The 14205-nt window shown below is 43.6% G+C and overlaps 2 protein-coding genes and 1 non-coding gene across 5 annotated transcripts; all 3 read right to left on the reverse strand.

Moving 5' to 3' along the window:
• Positions 1-1237: 1237 nt before the first annotated feature.
• Positions 1238-5970, reverse strand: lgals8a (galectin 8a). The gene is made up of 9 exons (XM_041065173.1): positions 5708-5970; positions 4830-4918; positions 4408-4618; positions 3860-3982; positions 3684-3734; positions 3393-3419; positions 3001-3089; positions 2246-2408; positions 1238-1846 (listed from the first exon to the last, which is right to left on the reverse strand). Exons 1-9 carry the CDS (start codon positions 5744-5746, stop codon positions 1697-1699), a joined length of 942 nt encoding a protein of 313 aa, XP_040921107.1. The 5' UTR covers positions 5747-5970; the 3' UTR covers positions 1238-1696.
• Positions 5971-6223: 253 nt separating this feature from the next.
• Positions 6224-12635, reverse strand: LOC121199904 (ribonucleoside-diphosphate reductase subunit M2-like). Of its 3 annotated transcripts, none has more exons than XM_041064896.1 (11): positions 12538-12635; positions 11371-11428; positions 11040-11108; positions 10150-10296; positions 9944-10060; positions 9598-9731; positions 9330-9424; positions 9104-9237; positions 8596-8700; positions 8366-8479; positions 6224-7373 (listed from the first exon to the last, which is right to left on the reverse strand). In XM_041064896.1, exons 1-11 carry the CDS (start codon positions 12600-12602, stop codon positions 7221-7223), a joined length of 1191 nt encoding a protein of 396 aa, XP_040920830.1. In that variant the 5' UTR covers positions 12603-12635; the 3' UTR covers positions 6224-7220. The 3 variants fall into 3 exon arrangements, with proteins under 3 accessions (XP_040920830.1, XP_040920831.1, XP_040920832.1); XM_041064897.1 differs by lacking the exon at positions 12538-12635 and adding an exon at positions 11584-11790; XM_041064898.1 differs by lacking the exon at positions 12538-12635 and adding an exon at positions 11545-11548.
• LOC121200139 lies at positions 7957-8092 on the reverse strand. The gene has a single exon (XR_005896507.1). It is a non-coding gene; the product is annotated as a small nucleolar RNA SNORD94 (small nucleolar RNA).
• Positions 12636-14205: the final 1570 nt, after the last annotated feature.

Below are 14205 nucleotides of genomic sequence, written 5' to 3' on the forward strand. Positions count from 1 at the left end.
AAACGTGCTCCTAAACACTTTCTGGGGGAACACTTTTGGCCTCTCACACTTAGGCCCTGTACACTCTTAGCAACCCTAAACACCAACCACCACACTTAGGCAAATTTTCACTCTCCGAATTCACTTTTTTGGGGGAACTTCAAATGCTCATAACTCCGGAACCCTAAGTCCTAGACACTCAAGGGTGGTACCGTTGGACTCGGGGTACACACAAATGGGGGGGTAGGACAAGGTCCCATGTCTCTATATTGCTCCCCTGAGGATCGGTCAAAACTGACCCTGGTTAAAACCCCAAACCTTGTACACTCTGAACAACCCTAAACACCAACTTCAGCTTGACAAAAAGTACCACAAAAAGGGGGGTCCAAACCACTCCTAAGGCTCTGAAACGTGCTCCTAAACACTTTCTGGGGGAACACTTTTGGCCTCTCACACTTAGGCAAATTTTCACTCTCCCAATTCACTTATACGGGGGAACTTCAAATGCTCATAACTCCAGAACCCTAAGTCTTAGAGACTCAAGGGTGGTACCGTTGGACTCGGGGTACACACAAATGGGGGGGGTAGGACAAGGTCCCATGTCTCTATCTTACTCCCCTGAGGATCGGTCAAAAATGTCACATCCTCAAAATGTCATAAAAATGGTCATAGTATAGTAAGGCATCAAAATCGGCCAAAAAAAGGCGCGTGTGAACCTGACATCGCACCGCTGAGACAGATATATTGAGACAAACTAAAGTCACCCAAAAGCTAAGAAGAGGAAATATGTGACCCGACATCACATGGAGACGGAGATAATGAGACAAATGTTTTCTTCTTCCTGGGGAAGTAACAAAATAATTGAGGAGCACTGATGTAGCTACACATACTTTCATGCTTGGATACAAACCTACATTCATATGTATTAAATGTGTATTAAAATTAGGAGGTAACGCTGAGGTTTGCGTCAGTGAAGGTTTCACTTTGAGCTCTAGACAAAAACAACGTGATGAAATGAGTTCCAGCTTCAGTCGACTGGCGTTACTCAGGTGCCACTTACCTGTGTGAGCTGTGACTGGTTTCTGCTTTGATGGTCACACTTCGTCCGACGCTCAGTCCTTTACCCAGCTCACCTGTGAAGGGAACGTTCCTTCATATAAACATACAAACATGGATGCACCATGTGATGGTTTGTATCCAAACATGAGTTTGTGTGTGTGTGTGTGTGTGTACAGTGCTTAACAAAGTTATTAGACTGTTTAAAACTAAAAATGTTGTTGTTTATTCAGCAAATAACAAAAACAACTAAACAGTCCTTTTTCATACATAATAACCAAAAATAAAATCAAGCATGATATTCAACCACTAAATCTAATTGTTCTGTTCAGAAATGCAAGTAAATCACTATAATCTGATCTTAATCAGGAAATAATAACAATAACAATAATAATGTGTTGTTAAAGGTACAGTGTGTGTGTGTGTGTGTTTCCCGTGCTGCCAGTAACAGACATGACTCTGACTCCAGATTAGGTTCTTTTACTGGTCTCAGACAGACTCAGTCATCAGTTAACAGCTCGATGTTTTTCTGGATGGAAACTTGGTTCAGCCTCATTCATAAAATTTCTGATTTTAACAGTTTGAATCTTGTAAAACATAAAGGACGTCAGGTTATTACTGCTGCAGCACTTCTACAAACACAGACTATAAAACGAGGGCTTCAGAGCATCTTGATGTCCAGTAGCGTGACGTCTCCCAGAACCTCCACCTGGTTGATCCGGCTCAGGTCCTTGACTCGGTGTCTGTAGTCCAGCAGGTGGAGCCCGTTAACGGCAACTCTGAAATGCTGAGAGTCGCAGAGGACGATCATCTGCAGAGGAAACGTAGAAAAACCCGTAAGACAGAGTGAAACTCGTTTTCTCAGAAATAAAGTGAAACCAGACCAAACACCTGAGGATGAACAGCAGTGAAGTAAAACACAGGTGATGAGCATCATACCTGTCAGAACACAGTGTAAATGCTCTTCATAAGTTCCCAAAGGTTTAAAAATGACTCAGTGATTTTAATGTATTAAATTCCTATAAACTACAAACAAATAATTCAGATTTATTTTCTCTAATCAGAGGAAATGGACCAGAAACCTGAAAGAACGTGTTTCAAACTGAGCTGCTGATTCTCACATGTGATGTTTCCAGTCACTTCAGCTAAACGATCAATATGTGAAGCCTGGAAAGAGAACAGCCTGCAGGGGTCAAAGGGCATGACGTACCTCAAAGTACTGTCCGGCCGTGAAGGGGAAGGAGTCCAGAGCGGTCTCCTCGGGGCCCCAGCACTTGGACAGGAAGGAGTTTCTGACGAAGGCTCGTTGCTTCAGACGAGGGTTCAGGTGCAGAGCGATGTCGCCGCCCGAGACTCGAAGGTTCACACAGAAACTGAAGGAAACACACATGCGTTTTATCGCGTTTCCAAATGTTCAGGAGCCTTTCACAGGATAAATGAAGTGTTCAGATCCTTCACTGTAAAATCCTGACGGCTAAAAGTAAAGAGGTAGGATCAGAAAACGTTTCTCTGTTGAATCAGACTCATCAGATAATTATTAGTTATTATAAGTAACAGCAGCATTTTACAGCTGCAGCTCAGTTTGCAGCTCCGTCTGAGGTTTGATGGAAAATATTCAATTTGTTTCATTTTGATTTTTTGTCTTTTTGCTTTAATTTCAACTGAAATTTAGACAGAACCTAAAAATATTCTTTAACTTTAAAATAACTTTTTCTGGAAAAGTGGAAAGTAAGTAAGTACAACTCTGAGCTGCTCGTACTCCACAACATTTCAGAGGGAAATGTTTCACCACATTGAGATGACAGAAATATGATGTGCTGATGGAAAATTGTTGTGTTGGTGTAAAATTAGGAGGTAACGCTGAAGTTTGCGTCACTGAAGCTTTCACTTTGAGCTCTGAACGAAACAAATGTGATGAAATGAGTTCCAGCTTCAGTAGACTGACGTCACTCAGGTGTCACTTACCTGTGTGAGCTGTGACTGGTTTCTGCTTTGATGGTGACACTTCGTCCGACGCTCAGTCCTTTACCCAGCTCACCTGTGAAGGGAACGCTCTGCGGACAGAAAGGTGTCGTCAGATGAAAGGAAAACTCGTTCTTCAACAATGAAAATCCGAGTCTCGTCCACAGGAACTGATCGGTCCCTCAACAATAAATAAGTGAAACTATCCTGATAATCAATGAGTTGTTTTTCAAAAATTTCAAAGCTTCATCACCTGGAGCTTTGAAAACTCATGACGACCATTTTCTGACATTTTACAGGCAAACGACTGATCAATGAACTGATTAATCAGCTGATCGTTCTTATGTAAACCTCCAAATGAACCACACGGACCATCATGCATCTGTGACACTCACCAAGTTCCCTGAAGAGGAAATTATGGGCTGGAAGAGGAACGAAGAAGAAAATCAGTTTAAAGACAGAAACAGAAAAACTTGAAGGTTAATGATTTACACTCAGCACATAAACCTGTAATCAGTGTTTCTAACTCAGCTCGTGTAGTTAGACGCAGAATTTTAAAGGGTTTATCAACATTTGTTCTTCATACATGTTTCTACACATGATGTATATACTGTATGTTACAGAATAAATCGAGGGATTTAAAATAAAGAAGCACTGTGAAGATCAGCTGACTGATTTGTTCTTACGTTCATCTCTGAGTCCTGGTTGGTCAAACTGGCTGCAGGAGAAACTGAAATCTGAAAAACAACAACAACAATAACAATAACAACAACAGCAGCTCAGAAACTTCATCACACGTTTTATCAGATGAAATAAAACTTCAAACTAACGTGACAGAGACTCTGTGCAGAGAAGGACTCACCGAGCTCGGGGGGAGGACGCCCACAGCGTCAACTTTGACCTTCCCTGACATGAAGAGCGTGTCGACTCGCTCCAGCTCCAGTCTGTGTTTATACTCCAACAAGTGAGCTCCGTTCACAGCCACCTGCAGCACAGACCAGGAAGTACTCAGGTCCTGAACTGCAGCTACTCTGATCTTTCTCTCCTGATGAATGATTGTTGCAGCTCTAATCAAAGTTCCTGTTTGTAGCTGTTCTGGAGCTTTTGATCACGTTGCCTGATCTTCATCAGCAGATACAGTTATGCAGCTGCGGACATTTCTGCTTCCTGTTTACTGAAAAGCCTCTAACTCAAACAAAAACGTGATAATGATCGAAAGCTCCAGGCCAGTCACTAAATGGACTCTAACGTGAGGCTGTTCGGTCAACTGTCAAACATTCAAGGTTTAAATCTGATTTATTGTTTACTGAAGCTGTTTACATCAGAGACGTCTGTAAACAAACACAGCAAACTCTTCATTTCACACGTGACAGCGTCAGTCAAAGCGTCCTGTAGCAGCTGGACTCCCACCTTGAACTTGTCCTTCAGGACGAGGACGATGAGTTCGAACGTGCCCCCGGGGGTGAAGGGCATCTCGTACAGGATCTCCTCTCTGCCCCAGCGCTCCCCCTGCAGCGTGTTGCAGACGATGCACGGTGACCTCTGAAACCTCGGGTTGAAGTGAAACGCCACGTCAGCCCTCGGCTTCACGCTGCTGCCACACGTGAAATCCACCTGGAACCTGCGAGACAGCGCAGAGGGAGGACAGGTGAGTGAGCAATAAGACACAGAGGAACTGAATACCATGTTTTTGAAGACTTGTAAAATCCTGGAAACATTTTATTATGTCATCCATCTGTTTGTAATGATGCTGTAAACACAGGTGGGTCACACAGGTGTAAGAGGTCAAACAAGGTTTTGTACTTGATGATTTCTGTGCTGCGAGTCCTCACCTGTCTGCGTTAGACGGCACTGAGCCCTGAATGAGAACCATCTCCCCCGGCTGCAAACCACCCAGGATGGTCCCGGCGAAGGGGATCACCTGTGGAGGAAAACGGTCAGTGACACTCATGAATCTGCAGGTGAGCGGGACAGAACTGAACATCTGCCAACACCTGAGGGGAACCAAGGGAAGCCAGGAGAACCAGGAGTTTGGTGAGTGAGAAAGAACGAAGAATGTTGAATGATTCTTAAACATTTCCAGTGTTACAGTTTTATCCTACATCGAGCTGGCCCCCTTCCATCAGGTTTCACTGGCAGGAAAAACAAAGCGTCTCCACAGGAAAACGAGTCGCCCACTGAACTTTTGTTTCGCCACGCCAAACTACACTCAAAACTGAGGCCATTTAAATATTTTCTAGCGTTTCTACAAACGGCAAACTGCGACACGACCAGAGCTGAGACGGAACATGGATGGGATTAAATCGCTCTTTAATTCGGCTCATACGAAAAACACTCAGCTGGGCTCGTATTCTAACGAAGGAACTCTCAAATGTAGAGTCCGCTTGGATGGTCGGGTGGGACCGAGCTGTCCGAACCAAAAGCTTCAGTCACTAACTTTGCTTAAATAAACTTTGGTGGATGCGATTTCGCCGAATTCACCGTGAATGCTGCCAAATCGATAAAGTAGTTCAGTCACGTTATACAAGAACATTTCACGTTTCACATTCTTTAGTTTTGATAGCGAGATACAACGAAGTAAACTGAGCGCTAAGCTAAGATGGTAGCTAGCCCGCTCACAGACAAATCCTCGATTAACTGTCGATTAAACGGCAGTGACAACAATGAAAATGAGTCGAAACAGATAATGATGTGTAAGATAAAGTCTTACCGGGTTTAAAAAAGTCTGTTTCGGGTTTGAAACCGACATTTTGGAGCAGAACAACTGCGACCTGAGCCTAGTTTGTGTTGTGTTTACTTCCGCATCAAACGTCAGCGCGGTTTCCGGTTGTAAGGATGAGACAGCAGCTTCTAACGGGAAAACAAGGTTAGAACCACAAATCAGTGCACAGGTTTAAAATGCTCTGCTTCCGCCGTCGATAGAGTCGGTTAACCGGCCTGTGGGAAACACTGGTCCGGATCCACGGTTTAAAAACCGGATTCTGAGACGGCCAGCGACTCCGGGGGATGACGCTGCTGTCCGCTCCTTACACACCGCAGAGGTTTGGAGGATGATCGGTCTCCTGACTCCAATCAGGACTAAAGAACTTCCACAGTTCACCAGAAACCACATCAGATGATCCGAGCGTGACTCGGTGGATTCATCGTTTCCACGACAAAAAAAAAACAAAAAAAAAAAACTCACGTTTAAAGCCGCGGTTCTCTGATTAACAATAAACTGAACATGTTTAATATTCGTCTCTTCAAGTCTTTAATAGATTTAACTTCAGTAATTCAGTAATTTGACTTCAGTTTTCATCTTAATACAGTTTCTAATGACATAAAAACAGAGAAGAGCATCTTCACAGAGGAGAAACTTTAACCAGAGAGAGATTCAAACAAGTGACCGATCATCGAAATCGAAAGTTTTAAACAAAGTATTAAAAATAAGAAAATCTCTAAATGATATAAGAATTAATTTCATGATTAATTGCCTATAAAAAGGTGAGAAAGTGATTAGTACCCACCAGTTTAGCATAAAAACTAAGCTTAGCATAAATATTGCATACAAAGGGAAACAGCTAGCCTGGCTCTGCCCTGATTTATCTGTACAGAAATTAAATGTGAAAACAAATATTTCAAACATGATGAATTTTTGTTTTAGACAAAATTAGAATACAAATAAAATCTGTGAGTTTAATTCTTAACGTCCGTGTTTAAACCCAAACTTCATCATAACAGTAATGAACAGAACTGAAGCTTCAACATAAAGTACAACTGACTTTATTACAAAAAACTAAATAACTGTACAAATTAAAACAACTATAAAACTATAAAACATACGAACAAACTTACAACAGACTTTATAAAAACAAACTGTACAAACTTAGTTTACATAGAAAAAATACAAATATTTAACATTAAGCTCAGACACAAAGCTGATCTAAAAGTATGAACATATAAATCAAATTTTCATTTTATTACAAAATGTTTAAAGTTTATTTACAGAAACAGGCTGCAGTGCTGATGAGATGAAGCTTTAGTCCATCATTTGTGCTGTGGTGCAGAAGAGTAGTGAAAATCCATTTACCTTCTAGACTGAAGGCTGCAGGGGGCGGAGCCAGTCCCAGCATGCACTGGGAGACAGGCTGAAGTTGAATTTGAGGGTAAACCCACCGTCCTCCTGCACCGGTTGGTTCCCGAGGCTGAAATGTGCGGCTGAGAGTGGATGGGTCCACCTGTCCTCAGAAGTCGGCATCCAGCCTGAAGGTGTTGTCTGTGGGGCCGGACATGACGCCCATCCTCTGGTACTCGCCCACGCGCTTCTCAAAGAAGTTGGTCTTTCCCTCCAGAGAAATGTTCTCCATGAAGTCGAAGGGGTTCTCCACCCGGTAGATCTGCAGAGATGCGAGACAGAGCAGAGGTCAGTTTACTCTCAGGTCAACACTCAACAGGGGGACACATGTCAAAGAGATTATGGAGCCTGAGACGTGAAAGTTCTCCTCAGAGCCAAACTCTGATTTGACCTTCAGGACAAAGACTGTGGACGTTTGGGTCCATTTACGTCCTGAGAGTTAAGGCTGCAACCACCAAGTTGGTTCTCTGCTGATCTGTTATTTTATCCATGAAGCGAGCAGTCGTTTGATCCAGAAATTATCAGAAAACAGTTAAAAACAGACAGAGGTGACGTCTGGAATTAGACCTGACTGAGAATCCAAAAGTCTAAGATGTTAATTTATTCCGATTGAGGACAAAGAAAAGTGTGCGTTTCTCTCATTTGAGAATGCGGAACATTGAAAGTGAAGAGCTGCAGAGTGATTCTCCGTCCATGGACTAACAGTCTGAGCTGTGACTGAATCAGAGCCCACGTCTTGTGTTAAACAGCAGCATTGTTTGTCACTGACGTGAAGCTGGAAATGCATCTGACACTATGTTGAGGTCTGAGAGTAGAGGCGCTCTACTGCAGGCGTCTAGTTCAGGTCTGTTCAGTGCGGCGTCTGTTTCGTGCTGCCGCCGTCTGCCAGCGAACCACTCGTCCTCTGATCAGAGTCTGCGGCAGCACTCAGCCCCCATCACCGGCTGAGGTCCGTACCCCTGCGCCTCTCATCATCACAGACCTGGTCTGCACCACACAGACTAGTTGTCACATGCAGATCAGCTGTTGGTGAATGCGAGGTGGACTAAAGCAACTGACCAGACCCCGTCACAGATCCTGTCTGACAGTGACCTGAACCGGAAGATTTAAAGCGACACGTCACTGAAGTGAGAGCGCGGAGCTCAGATTCTAAACCTGTGCTGACGTTTAACCTGACTGAAAACACAGACTGATTCCAGTTACCACCCGGGCTCCCACCTACTGGGAGCTGTGGTTTAGCTGTGGTGTTGTTACCTTTGAGAAGCCGAGCTCCAGCATCAGTCTGTCAGCTACAAACTCGATGTACTGCTTCATCAGCTCACAGTTCATCCCGATCAGCTTCACGGGCAGAGCCTCCGTCAGAAACTCCTGAACACAAACACGAAGAAAAAAAAAAACCAAACAGGTTAACAAAAGGAGACGAGAAACGGGACCAAGACGTTGAGGATCTTCACATTCGTCTGTCCGTGCTGCTGTGGACTGACCTGTTCGATGGCCACGGCGTTCTTGATGATCTTGGTGACGGTTTCTTTGGACGGTTTGTTCACCAGGTGTTTGAACATCAGACAGGCAAAGTCACAGTGCAGACCCTGAAAGCAGCACACACAGTTAGAGCACCACAGGTTTCTATGAACAGGTTGGTCCATCCACAAAACACTGAGCAGACCATATTAGAACTCCTCAGGTCAGGACCTGAAACCAGGATTAAATGTTTAATCTAAAACCTATTTCATGGCCAAAGTACGGATGATGTCAGTGTCTGCAGGTAATAAAGTTTATTGCTAAAAGATTTTAGAAATGAAAATGAAAAGTCTTAAACTTTGTCTCTGCTGATAAAAGTGCTAATTATTTAAAGGTTTTCATCTGATTTAGCAAAAAGCGTGTGGAAAGTGGCCAGACCTCTGACTTGAAGTGAAATTTCTTTTTGGACCTTAAAAGGATGAAATGAACTAAGCAGTTTGGAAAAAGCAAAGCACAGCGTGGGATCGTCACCTCGTCTCTGCTGATGAGCTCGTTGGAGAAGGTCAGGCCGGGCATCAGGCCTCTCTTCTTCAGCCAGAAGATGGCAGCGAAGGAACCAGAGAAGAAGATCCCCTCCACGGCAGCGAAGGCCACCACGCGCTCTCCTGGAGGATCAAGACCAGATACAGAGGATCAATACCAACCCTGTTGGATCAGGAGCGTGTCCGTTACGTGGGGTCACGGGGAGCAGGTTTACCGTAGGTGGCGCTCTTGTTGCCAATCCAGTTGAGAGCCCAGTCGGCCTTCTTCTTCACACACGGCAGAGTCTCGATGGCGTTGAACAGATATTCCCTAAGGGTCAGTGAACGCACCATCAGACAACAGACCAGCAGACACCAGTAAAATCCAGTACAGACAATAGGACAGACCAGTATAGTCCAGTACAGACCAACACAAACCAGCATAGACCACTACAGCTGAGTACAGAACAGCAGAAACCAGTAAGAGTGCCAGGGTCAGCTCACCTCTCACTGGGCTCCTTGATGTAGGTGTCGATGAGAAGGCTGTACATCTCGGAGTGGATGTTCTCCATGGCGATCTGGAAACCGTAGAAACACCTGGCCTCTGTCACCTGCACTTCCTGTGTGAAGCGCTCCACCTGGTGGTCACAGAGTGAAACAACAAGATGAGGAAAGAAGCTGGTTGATGTTTGAAAACAGAATCAAACTCCCATCACAAAGCAGCTGGAGACGCTGTGGCGTCTCACAGCTGTTGGGATGGTCTGAGGAGTCTGATCCCACAGCAACAGCACATCAGTCCTCACTGTCCTGACTGCAGGACGTCTCACGCTTCAGGGGCGCTCATCCTCACCAGGTTCTCGTTGACGATGCCGTCGCTGGCGGCGAAGAACGCCAACACGTGAGAGATGAAGTACCTCTCCTCGTCCTTCAGAGCCTCCCAGTGCTGCAGGTCCTTGGACAGGTCCACCTGAACAAACACAAGCCGTCAACATCACATGAAAACGACCACATGGACATCACAGTAAGACTTCACTTGTGCAGCGACATCACGCGTACCTCCTCTGCGGTCCAGAAAGACGCCTCAGCCTTCTTGTACATCTGCCAGATGTCGTGGTACTGGATGGGGAAGATGACGAAGCGACGAGGGTTTTCCTTCAGCAGCGGCTCCTCCTCGCTGCTGCTGATCTTCCTCACAGCTTTGGGCTGAAAAATAGAAAATACAACCACGTCAACTACTAACACATGACAAACACACACTGCTACACATTCTATAACTTCTCTGATTTGTCTTTACTGGTGAAGTTTAAATTAGAGCTGAAACAATTAACTACAGCTAAAATATCATAACAAATAATCTGTCCATTAATTCAAAACTGAGAATCAGTAATCAGTAATGGAATCAGTTCAGGATCAATATTTCTTTATTATTTTGTTAATTCTACAGAGCATTGGTTTGGAGCTGGACTGGCTGAGAAAAGCTGCAGATTAATAAGTAATGAAAATATGTTTGAGCAGCAGCTCAGCCTGCACAGATTTCAGTTTGGTTAAAGACTGTTCAACATCTAAGCACCATGCTGCAGCTCAGTGATGTTTAGATAGATAGATAGATAGATAAAACCGTTTAACAGAAAAGCTAAAGATCCACACAGTCAGAGACGCTCACACATATCAAAGACACAGTGAGAAGAATAAACGTTCATCTCCAGCGCTTCAGCAACATTCAGAGGCCACATCCTCTCTGAGGAATAAAGGCTGCACGGTGACAGCTGAGCGCTAACAGGGACAGCTGATTGTCCACGTTGGCGCCAGAACCGACATTTTAGGCGCCACACGCGCACAACAAACAAGACAAACTCTCGGTGACCGACTTTAACATGAAGGTGGATTATCTGTGTGATCAGTTCGTTTAACGTCCTGAAGGTTTCAGCAGAGTTTCACTCACTTACCGCAGCATCGTCGAAGATTTTACGCGCGGTTTTAGACGCCAGGATCCGGGTGGTGTTCAGACTCGGAGGCTGAAAGATAAACGACCAGAAATCATCACAGTGACCAGAAACTAGTTTCAACACCGAATCCATAAGTTAAATGTGATCGCATCAGCCAACTGGAGCACAGATTAAATCTGGGTCAGACAGGCTGGGGCGTTCAGGAAACGGCTGCCTCGACTTCTCGGTTAAAAACACAGAAACCTTGAAGTTAAAACAGAGTTTAACGTTTAACTTTCATCTTCAACGAGAAGAAGATGAAACGTGAGTTTGACGGAGTTTTTCTTCTCACCGTGTTTTCTTTGTCCAGCGACATGTTGTTGATCTGACTGCTGAGTGTGTTTTCATCCCTGACGGAAAGAGGAGAGCGAGCAGAAAGCATTTTGATTTCTGATGAATAAAAGAATAAGTTAAGAAAAAAAAACAATAAAAAGAGAAAATGTAAAATAAAGAGCAGCAAACAGACGAAGAGCACAGACTGAAGCGGCTTCTGTTGTACACTCGCCTTTTTATTGAAATCTTGGCGCTAGAACAAGCGGCCAATGGGAACGCACCTCGTGGTGGCTCTTTAAACTGACGCTGCGACGGAGCCAATCAGGCTGTGAGCTGCGTTCACGTGACACCTAAAGTGCTGCGGGAAATTCAAACGGCTTTGTTTGTGCGGAGTTACAAAACTGCCCGAAACCGCTGTTACAAAACTTAAAATAAGCGTTTACGAAACATTCAGTCTGACAAAAAGACGCATTTTAAACGTAAAATCCGTTAAATCCACATTTTAAAACAGGACAGTTACGTTAAACTTGATGCTGAAATCGCCAAAGTTAAACCTTGATATTAACTTAAGAGAAATAACTTGTTTAATTTGGATTTAAATCAATCCACATGACTTACACTGACATGTAAACACAAAGTGTTCTGACCGTTTCATAGGTCGGTTTTCCACAGCTGTTTCTGTTCCCTCAAACTGGTCTGGAGACATACATGAGCCGACGCCAGCTTTTTTGTTGTTGTTCTTATTTCAGTGTTTTAACGTGACTGACATTAATCTGCTTTTGTTTGAGACTAAAACTGATGTGACTGACATTAAAATGCTTTTATTAAAGTGTCATTAAATGCGCGTGACGGTTGTTTATATTGTTTATTTCTGGTTTCCCGCTGCCGCGCTTTTTGTTTACAGTCACATTAAGGCGTTGTCACCGTGACAAATTAGCGCCAAAAAGCATTTTACACAGCACATATTAATATGACTCAGCATTCAGAGCTGCCGAACGTGTGCTCGGATATGTGGACCAGAACGGACTTTAACGGTTTTAGCCTAAAAACTCTGCAACTGTTAATATCAGACAACAAAGGAAACATCCCGGTGATCTGTCTGTTCGTTTCTCCGCCGTCACTTCGACACAAGAAACCGATTCAAACACCGGATTCTCGTGTTTCTGGTGACCTGCATGTGTTGTACCTTCTCTTTGTGGAAGTTTCAGGCTCTGAAACCAAAAGTTTTAGCTTCATTTTTAGGTCAAACATCGGAAGTTACTAAATGTACTTTTCCGCTCAGGGGAAGCGGCCGGTACAACTGTTTCCGGGTTAGGTCGAGCGTTGTGATTGGTCAACAGGGTCTACAACGACACCTCGTTTAAAACTAAGTCATGTTCATGTCGCCCCCTCGCGGCCCGGTGGACCTCATTCTCTAAGTTTGGTAAATAGATTATTATTTTACGCTACTTTTTCCAACAACGCTGCTGCAACAGGTTGAATTTTCCCCGAAAAACAAAGAAAAACCTGCGCTCACGAACAGAATTGTAACTTTTATTTTCCATCAACGATTCGTTTTTGTTCTGTGAAATGGAAAAAATAGTGAGAGTCCGAGGTGACGCTGTCAAATGCCTTGTTTTTTTGTTTTCAGCTCAGAGTGTTGATCCGTTTTCTTTTAATCTTTAACTGTTTTAAACCTGTCACTCAGTACAGAGATCCTGGTCCAGGGGTGAGCAGGTACATTGGACCAGATTTATTCTTTATGCTTTAAACTACAACCTCTTCCATTTAAAAAAAAAAAAGTGTGTTTTATTGAAATCCACAGTTAATACAACAGCTGGAGCTTAAAGACAAAGTCTACAATCTGTGGACGTGTTTTTTTTTTTAACTTATTTTTCACGATCGTTGGACAGAATTTAAATTGGCACGCGATCATCCTGTCAGCACACCTGTGATTCCCCTGGGCAGTGCTCAGGTGAGATCACAGTCAGTGGCTCCTGTTTCCAGCACGTCACAAAACCGAGATGTCAGTAATTATTTTCCGTTAATCTGAGCGTCATGCATCACTGCAGGGTGGCTCTTTGTTTTCTTTAGCTGACACACAGATCTTAAAGTAGTGAAAATAAAAAATAAGGCATTTACCGTTAAATTAAATCTCACATTACTGACAGCTGCCACTGGGTTTCTGCAGGTTTCACCAAACTACATTTAAGACTTTTTAAGATCATTTTGGAAACCAGCAGGGAGAATAAGGCCTACAGTTATTTACTAAGACATTACCGACATTTATATCACATTTCTGTCCCAACTGTATGAAATAAACTCCATTAATGTGGGAGATAAGGAACAGAAAAAGAGAGGCAGTGATTAACTTCTCTGAAATAATAAAATCAGAATAAAAGTCGCTTTTAAGTGATGAAATGCAGCTAAATGAAAAAAACAAACAAACTAATAACTGGTGTCAGAAATATAATAAAAATACAAACCCATCTGCTGTACAACCTGAAAACAAGTGAGTCACAGTCTGTCAGCTGCTAACTCCTTTTTAAGTGTTAAGGTACAGTCTTTACCTTTAATTACATCTCCTAGTCTGTACGTCACGTGGACTCTAAAACATAAAATACATTTTAGTGTGTTTGAACAGTGTTGGAGATTCTGGTGGATCCAAAGCTCGGTCTCACCTGAAAGTGCTCCAGCAAAATGAATCTACATGTCTAAGTATTTGGTGCTGGAAGCTTTGTGATGTGGTAACGAGCCTGTCTCCCAGTGTTTGGTTCAACACTGTTTATCTGGGAGGGAAATGAAAGTTCCTTGCACCAACAATGGTGAGTTAGCTTGGTCTGGTCTGTAGCTTGGTCTGGTCAGTAGCTTGGTC

Source organism: Toxotes jaculatrix, chromosome 19 (genome assembly GCF_017976425.1).
Source record: "Toxotes jaculatrix isolate fToxJac2 chromosome 19, fToxJac2.pri, whole genome shotgun sequence".
In the NCBI taxonomy this organism is placed as follows: Eukaryota; Metazoa; Chordata; class Actinopteri; family Toxotidae; genus Toxotes; species Toxotes jaculatrix.